The 8,371-nt window shown below is 31.3% G+C and overlaps 2 protein-coding genes across 5 annotated transcripts in view; one reads left to right on the top strand and one right to left on the bottom strand.

The window, feature by feature from the left end:
* Nucleotides 1–22: 22 nt before the first annotated feature.
* Nucleotides 23–2,096, top strand: LOC108750244 (solute carrier family 25 member 38-like). The gene is made up of 6 exons (XM_018489584.1): nt 23–210; nt 526–610; nt 690–869; nt 1,189–1,360; nt 1,537–1,793; nt 2,014–2,096. The coding sequence occupies exons 1-6, from the start codon at nt 44–46 to the stop codon at nt 2,038–2,040; spliced, it is 888 nt and encodes a 295-aa protein (XP_018345086.1). The 5' UTR covers nt 23–43; the 3' UTR covers nt 2,041–2,096.
* A 2,309-nt stretch (nt 2,097–4,405) lies between these two features.
* Nucleotides 4,406–8,371, bottom strand: part of LOC108750243 (luc7-like protein 3) — a 4,517-nt gene continuing 551 nt past the window's right edge. The window contains exons 2-8 of one of the 4 annotated variants that reach the window (XM_018489581.1): nt 6,986–7,234; nt 6,713–6,919; nt 6,398–6,559; nt 5,342–5,535; nt 5,021–5,166; nt 4,848–4,934; nt 4,406–4,777 (exon numbers count right to left, since the gene is read on the bottom strand). In XM_018489581.1, the coding sequence (XP_018345083.1) occupies nt 4,861–4,934; nt 5,021–5,166; nt 5,342–5,535; nt 6,398–6,559; nt 6,713–6,919; nt 6,986–7,234 (1,032 nt within the window). In that variant the 3' untranslated portion in view covers nt 4,406–4,777; nt 4,848–4,860. Of the gene's footprint in view, nt 4,778–4,814; nt 4,935–5,020; nt 5,167–5,341; nt 5,536–6,397; nt 6,560–6,712; nt 6,920–6,985; nt 7,235–8,371 lie in introns of those variants that run through there. The other 3 variants (XM_018489580.1, XM_018489582.1, XM_018489583.1) reach the window with 3 other exon arrangements.

Here is an 8,371-nt window from a genome sequence, read left to right as displayed (position 1 = left end):
AGTAAATTTTTCTAAGGGGAGTTGTAAAATAATAATTTGTCCTATGGACAATAAATTCGAATTTTTACTCATTGTTTTTCTATATTTGCAGTACCCGATTTTAAAGTCTTTTTTGGCGGGCTCGTTCTCCGGGACATTCTCCACGATCCTCTTCCAACCGCTGGATTTAGTGAAGACCAGACTTCAGAGTAGAATTAATGCCCCTGTCGGGTAAGATTAAAATACATTGCTGTAAACAAAATCGACATTTTTATTTTAAATATATAATCAGAATTTGTCCTCTTTGTGCTCAAAATTCTTAATACTTTTAAATTTAAATAATTTGATGTCTGTGTCGATATTTAATTTCTTAAAATTTTTCAAAATTACATCTTTTACTTAATTTAAATTTGATTTTTTGGCGCAATTAATTTTATTAATTTAAAATTTAATTCTTTTTTATTTTTATAAGAATTTAAATTTAAAACTTGTTACCTTAAGCTTCTATTTTTCAAATAATTACTAACTTTTCGGATTTCTTAATAGATCGCTAAAAAATGGAATGCTGGGCACAGTGGCGCACATCGTTCAGAAGGAGAATGTCTTCGGACTTTGGAAGGGTATGACACCGGTAAGATATCGTTCTGAAAATTAATATGAATTGAATGTTATTCACACTGATATAACGATATGATGGATGTCAATTGTAGTCGATAACTAGAGTAATTCCTGGTGTGGGTTTGTATTTTTCATCGCTACACTGGCTGAAACACACTTTCAATCTTGAAGAACCCCTGACAGCTCTGCAAGCTATTTCTTTGGGCATTACCGCAAGGTCCATGTCCGGCGCCTTGCTAATTCCTATCACTGTTGTGAAGACTCGATTTGAGGTACATTCAGAAAATAATAATAATAATAATAATAATAATAAGATAATAAATAGAATAAAGAGCATGAAAGAACATGATGGCATTTTTAAAATTACAAAGGAAAGAAATGCTGAAAACATGATAGAAAAAGAAAGAAAAATTCTAAAGCTCAGAAAAGTTTTCCCTAAACGTTATTAATATATATTTGTAATAGCATGACAATATCTAAAAATATTTTATAAGTTTCGATTATATGAGGATTCGATGATTATATTTTTTGATTTTTTCAAAACGAAATTCGAGCTGATTATATAAATATAATTCTGTATAATTTCTGCAGAGTGGTATTTACAAGTACAACGGTATCAGCGAAGCTCTTACGTTGATCTATAAGCAAGAGGGAGTAAGAGGTTTATCGAGTGGTTTGGTTCCTACTCTTCTACGAGATGCACCTTACAGTGGTTTATATCTCATGTTTTACACCCAATTAAAAAACGCGGCTGCCAGTACAGGTATTCCTCAAAGCGATATATTAAAAAATATTTTACATAAAAATTATGAAGTTGTTTATGACTTTGTTAGTATAATTTGTCGATATCCCTATAATTTTAAATAAAAAAAAATCAGATTTCATTAAGCTAATTATGTCGATATCTCGTTGAACAATAACAAATTCTTCTGTTTGCAGAAGCGACAAACAATTCGTCGACACCGGTACACTTTAGCTGTGGAATCCTGGCTGGAATTTTAGCATCCATAGTGACGCAACCACCGGATGTTATCAAGACGAAGATACAGTTGTACCCGAATGAATTCCATGGTATCTGTCACGCAACATTCTTCATTTACAAAAAGTATGGCATTTTAGGATATTTCAAGGGTATCATTCCTAGAATGCTGAGGCGGACTTTAATGACCACTATGGCTTGGACCGTGTATGAACAGGTAAGTCGATCTATTGTCAAATAAAGATATCGCTACGATCACATAAAAAATATTAAATTTCCAAATTTTGCAGAAATTATTACTACTATTATTAAATATTAAAATTCCATATAAGAATTATATACAATATTTATTTAGCAAATATATATATATTGTACATAAAAAATTATAATAGTGAAGCTAATTAAATTAACAATGTATATTTTATTGTATTATCCAGATTACGAGGCAAATTGGTTTGAAGTAAATACGCTGTTGTTATACGAATTATTTTATATCAGAAGATTGTGATGTACAGTATTAGCATAGACTGTTTATGTATTATTAAATTCACATATTTATATATATTTATTATATGTAATAAATTATATATTTTTATAAGCTTATGTGATTATATATTTATATATCATTATCCTTCTCATAGATGCCCGATGCGATAATACTAGTTACGCCATCTCTTGAAAATCCTTTAAAATTAATACACACTCTCAATATATATATTAAAGTGTATATTAAAAAAATAAATAAAAAGTAGAGCAAACAAAGAAATATGTGGGGTATTGTTTTATTAATTCTAAATAACAATTTACAAGTATTATTATTATTATAACAGCAAATACAAATTGTACAATTTACCTTGCTGATCATTCTGTTTATGTATGGATGGTCTAAAATAATTGCTTTGAACACGATTTATATCGATTCTGGTATATCTGTGATCTCAACGCAAATATTTTCTTCACCTGTCCTCCCTTCTCTCACTCTTTTTTTTATTGTTAAGATTATGCAAAATCTTTACCTTAACAATATGTTAAACGCTGTCTTGGACATGTTCTGGAAGTCGCTCTTGATTCTTCTCTTCTTCCTGAAAGTAGAGAATCCACATTTTAGCAAAAATGTCATCGATACCGAAATACAATGTAATAGCCAAACATTGTTTAATGATAATCTTGGTAGCAAAATCCTGTCCCACATCTGTCGACTGTGTGTTTGTTTAACAAGCGCTCGAGGTCCTCATTAGTTATCAATTAAATCTCTCCGATTAGAAATAGCAAAAAAATACGCAGATAGTTAATTTCTATTGTCTGTGGAGGGAGGGAAGATTGATGACTTTCGTCATTCACGATTGGTGACATTCGTCAAATATCTAAATAATTAAATATCAATGCTCTCTTAAGTCTAATTTTAAAAATAGATATTATATCTTTTACAAATATCAGGTATACATTTCTCTCTTATAATTACCTATTTTTTTTGCTTAGCTCTGCTAAGAGTAACATTCTTGTTTAAATATATTCTATTTCCTGATAAAAACGGTAGAGTACTAATGTCGGTCTTGCACGAATGTGCACGGTCCTAAATATCAGCGATTTGAGGATCCATGTCTAAAACTTTATATCTCAAAGATCGTTAAACATTAGCTAGCCAAGGATCTCAAAAGAACAAAGAGCTAATTCTCCTGGCAGAAGGACATGTGTTGATATTATCATTCCGGCATAAATACCTCGTCAATTGAGCGTGGCAGAAGCTAGAGGTTCGTATAGTCACAGTCACACGTTTGCAGGGCGCACTCGCAGTTGTGCACTCGTGCATTTGCAGTTTTCGTGGACGAAGCTCTATGAAGCGGGCACTGAGAGCTGTGTCCCCTCCACACTAAACCACTAAATCTCTTTCTCTCTCTCTTTTTCTCTCTCTCTTTCTCTCGTTAATAACGCGCAAACAAGATTGCGGCATTAACGAATCTACAGAAACAACTTTGTGCCCGAGAAGCAAAAAGGGTAAAGTCCAAAATTATCAGCTTTTACCGGGATTTGAATTTATATTATCGTAATAAGAAGTACGATGACCTTTTATAAAATACGTGGAAAAGCAAGATAAATTTTTGAAGAGTAAATCTCGAAATCAATTATCTAAAAATAAAACGCGACAAGACTACTTAGAATAAAGAGAAAAACGCTGTATTTTTTTTTATAGAAACAATTCGTTTTATTTTTAAGTAAACACTATGCATCTATTATATTGGACGAGTTTCAACCTGATTGCATTTATTCACATTCATTAGATTCATCTTGAAAGCGCATATCCACAATTCCAGACCTTCGCGGGTTTTTCCTGGAAAAAAATGAAATCTTGAACTTGTGCTTTTATGCTGCTTGGGTACAGAGTTAATAACTGATAAAAGCAAGCATAGGTATACCTCCTCCCAGCTTGCTTCATAAATAAATCGAAAATGCTCGGAATGATATTAGATATGTAAAAAAAAATTAAACTTTCACACGTAGTGATTAAAAATTTTATATTTTTATGTAAATTAGAAATTTAAATTGTTATACAAGTTTACTTCCTAATTATAACAGTAATTTCCAGAACAATGCAATTTTATATTGTTGAAGTTTTTTTTTATTATAAAATACTTTAAATATTCGAAAAAATTAAATTTAGAAAAAATTTAAAGAAAAATTACATGCATAAATGTATTTCAATTTTTTTTTTAAATCATTACATGTAATTGAAACATAAAAGACTCGACCATGAAAACAAATTTAAATTTAATTTTCTCGATCTACAAAAGTTTTACAAATATTACAGTATCATACGCAAAAGCATTTTGTCTTTTTATACAATATATTTACAACACTCTATATAACAATAAATTTACCTATTACATTCTGTACATTTTATCATTGATCTCCCAGCTCTATATACGTGATTGCGTCACTAACAAATTTTGATGTTAAGGAAAAGAAGAAAGAACATAATTTGTTCCTCGAATTGTATAATACGGTGCGTTCATTTTTCATAAAAGCATTACTATTCTGGAAGATTAGACAGAGAGAGAGGCGGAGAGAAATAGAGTATATTTCAGAGAGAGTGAGATGAACTTGCTGTATGACTTACGCGGCGCTTCAAACATCACAGATTATATTATCATGTATATGTATTATGTGCATCGGAATGGCAACTCACCTGGATCAAGAGAGTACCTGTACAGTAATTGAGACGAATATGGTTATATTGTTTGGTGCATACCTGGCTTACTTCTCACTCACTAACCAATCAAGAGAAGTTACTTGTGACTTCGACTTCGCGAGCGGTGACGGCGACGATTATGATGGCTGGAACTACGATGATCACGACTCCCTGAAATCATTATCATTGTCATTGCATTGTTCTAAAAAACACAATGTCTGATGTATAGATTATAATTGATTAACGTTATCATTCACCTTTATCTCGACCGTGACGTCGATGGCTATCTTCATCTCGATGATGTTTATCTCGCGATCTACTTCTACTTCTATGCCTAGAATTTCTGTAATAAGCAACATCCCCGTTACATTGGCTCATTCGATTCTTGAACATCATATTTCTGCTAGAATGTAAAAATACAACAGAAAAGATCCTTTAGAAATTAAATTGGAAACAATTTTTATCAAATGTATGAAAATTCTAATCGATATTTATCCTAATATTCTAACACTATTCTAGTTCTGAATAGTTTAGAATAATTTTTTTAAAGAAAGGCCATAATATGTAGAAATTTCTACCTATGACCGCCCGAATCATGGCGGCTCTTATCATCATCCATTCGTCTGCGACGCTTGTCCCTTTCTCTGTCGCGATCTCTATCTCTGTCGCCGTCTTTCCGCCGTCGGTCGAGCTCTTCGTTCGCTCGTGCTCTTTGCTTCCGTTCCTCCTCTCTTTTTTGTTCTTTCTCGTCACGCGCCTTCTCACGCTTGTTCTATAGATACAATTTTAATTTAGCTCTCAGCTTCGAAGATATATTTAAGATTCTTGTTCAATCAACACTATAATTCTATTCAAATATAACTTGTAAAAATTTTTGATAATTCTTAAGAATAGCTATCTCATCTCCGATTTCGATGAAATTAGGCTCATTTGAGACGTTTTTGCGTAAAATGAAAGAATCTGTCAAAAAAAAGTCCAGGAAGGACTGCCCTACGAAGGGAGATATTGAGCGTTAAAGTTGACAACTATTGAGATTAGAAAATCTGTCATGTGGAGTGTAGACAGTAGTGCTTATTGGTTCGGGACAGTTGCCTCAAACAAAAAAAAATAACATATTCTATCCGCTTGGGATCTAACTACCTAGAAGTTGCTACCTAGACCAAAAGATCGCTCTAAAAAGACTGTTCTCACATCCCTGTCTTCATGGATTAGAAATATTCTAAGCGGATACTGTCTACACTGCAACTTCTAGGCGGTTAGACTCCAAGTCTAAGGCGGGTAGGATATATTATTTTCTCTCCATATAATAAATACTAGTCTATATACTCTACTATCTATACAGATCTAGACAGATTAATGATTGTATTACGTAGTAACACTTTAATCAACTTTAACATTCAATATCTCGCTTCGCAGAGCAGTCCCGGACTTTTTTCTGCCAGATTTTTTCATTTTATACAAAAAATGCGTCGAATGAATCTAATTTTATCAAAATCGGAGGTGAGGTAGCTATTCTGAAAAATTACCGAATTTTTATTATTTTCTTGCTTCTGATGCCACATTACAAGCAGTGGTGAGTGAAGAGGAACTTTAAGGAATGTTAAAAAAATATCAAAATATCAAAATATCTCTACCATAATCTCTTGAAGAGCGCTCTTTAGCCTGGCATAGCCCACGTGTTGTTTTCCCATTAAATGATCATCAATCCGCTGCTGAGCATCACCCACGATAAGAAATGCACCACATACATCACATACCTCCATTTGTTTCTCCTGTGCGGCTGCTAGCTCAGCAGTCTGCAAATTAACAGAATTAGTATAAATAAGAATTCAAGTAGCAAACAATAAATTATTTACAATTACTTATAATTATTACATATACAGCTACATAGAAATTAATTATAGATTATAGTTATAATTTGTAAATTCAAATAATTGTTTCATACTCACTTGGTTGTAATGACTGTTATCATTGGATTTCCTCAAGGTTTCGCGCTCTTCTTTCAACTGGTCGCAAAGACGCATTAGGCCCTGTGCTTGCTCCACATTACCTTGAATTCCACTTTGCTCGGCTTCTTCAACTAACTTATTTATTTTCTCTGTTAGTAGAGCAATCTGTTCCTCATTCCTCTGAGTTTGGGCTGGAGTTAACGTCGGCTACACACACAAGAATTATTAAATTACAACTCTGCGCTTACAATCTGATCTTCTAGTGAAACTTACTGCTTCTGTTCTCCCAATCAGTGCCAATCGCTGCTTTCCCTTTATGATTTTTCTCTCCACTTCATTTAACATACTCTGACAATACCTGATAAATTCATCCTCGTATTGCTGTTTACGATACGAATGCGGTGCCTTTTCAAACAATTCCCTGGCCTCGTCGTCGTGTACCTTGGGGCATGCACCTAAGTCCGCTCTTGTGTTAACGAATAAATCATGGGGACAAAATTTTACCAGATACAGCTTACAAAACTGAAACACAAGACCATTCCATAGATTTAACATATTTAAATAAGTATAAATTTATGTAAAATAATTAAGTTTAAAATAAAATTCAATTAATAAAAGTTTAGTAAAAAAAAAAAACAAGCCTCTTTTTGTTTGCTTATGTTAAACAAGGATAAAAAACGATTCACTGTGCTACACAGTGTCTACACTGTGTCCTTGCTGGAAAGCATTCATAATTTATCCTTAATAATTAATATTTTTTTTTAAATAAATTATAAATACAGTTTATTATAAATATATTTATTTATTAAACAAATTATAATCTGAAAAATTTTGATATTAATTTCTTTATTACATTTTTTATTTCTCCATATTCTACATCTTTTTACTCTAAAAAATATGTCTAAATATATCTTAATAGTTAACTAATAAATTTCTTAGAAAAAAATAAAGTATAATTTTGAAAGAAAAATAAGACAAATTTATTAAAATAAAAATAAACAATCAGTTCAAAGCTAATAAAAGTCAAAGCAGATAAAGATATAAATTTATTAGTTCTAACAATAATTAATAAACTTTTCCATTATTCCTCTTGATGATTTAGCTCAAAAAAAAAAAAAAATGAATTTATAAAACTTTCCTCAAATCAATTTGTAAATATTTATTTTTAAATTCAGGCTTTGTAGTCATATAGATTTCATTTTGATTGTATTTTCTAATTACAAATAAGATAAAATCTTATCAGATATACGATATTTCCAAGCTTTACAGAATCTAAAAAGACAATAAAATTTAGAAAAAGTTAAAGGAGCAGTTAAATTAAGACTCTCTACAATGGAAAGCAATATGAATAGAAAGAATATTAGAGAAAAAAAAAATAGGAATAATGATTAAATACTATAATTTGTTATTTTTTTATTACTCTAATATCTTTTTCATTGTATGCAAAGTCTAATTTCATAAAATTTTACGATAATATTAGTTATCAATCCAACTTTCTTTAAATATTCAATCATACAAATTTTCGTGAGTTGCATCTTAGAATCTTGAGATTTTTCGCAAATGTTAAATGATTAAGACAAATGCCATTGTCAGAAAAAGAGGGTTAACGAGAGGGAAGATAAGAACTATCGGAAATAGGAATTGTGCGGAATACCTGAC

Source organism: Trachymyrmex septentrionalis, unplaced genomic scaffold (assembly GCF_001594115.1).
Source record: "Trachymyrmex septentrionalis isolate Tsep2-gDNA-1 unplaced genomic scaffold, Tsep1.0 scaffold34, whole genome shotgun sequence".
NCBI lineage: Eukaryota > Metazoa > Arthropoda > Insecta > Hymenoptera > Formicidae > Trachymyrmex > Trachymyrmex septentrionalis.
This window is presented reverse-complemented; position numbering and strand designations above follow the sequence as displayed.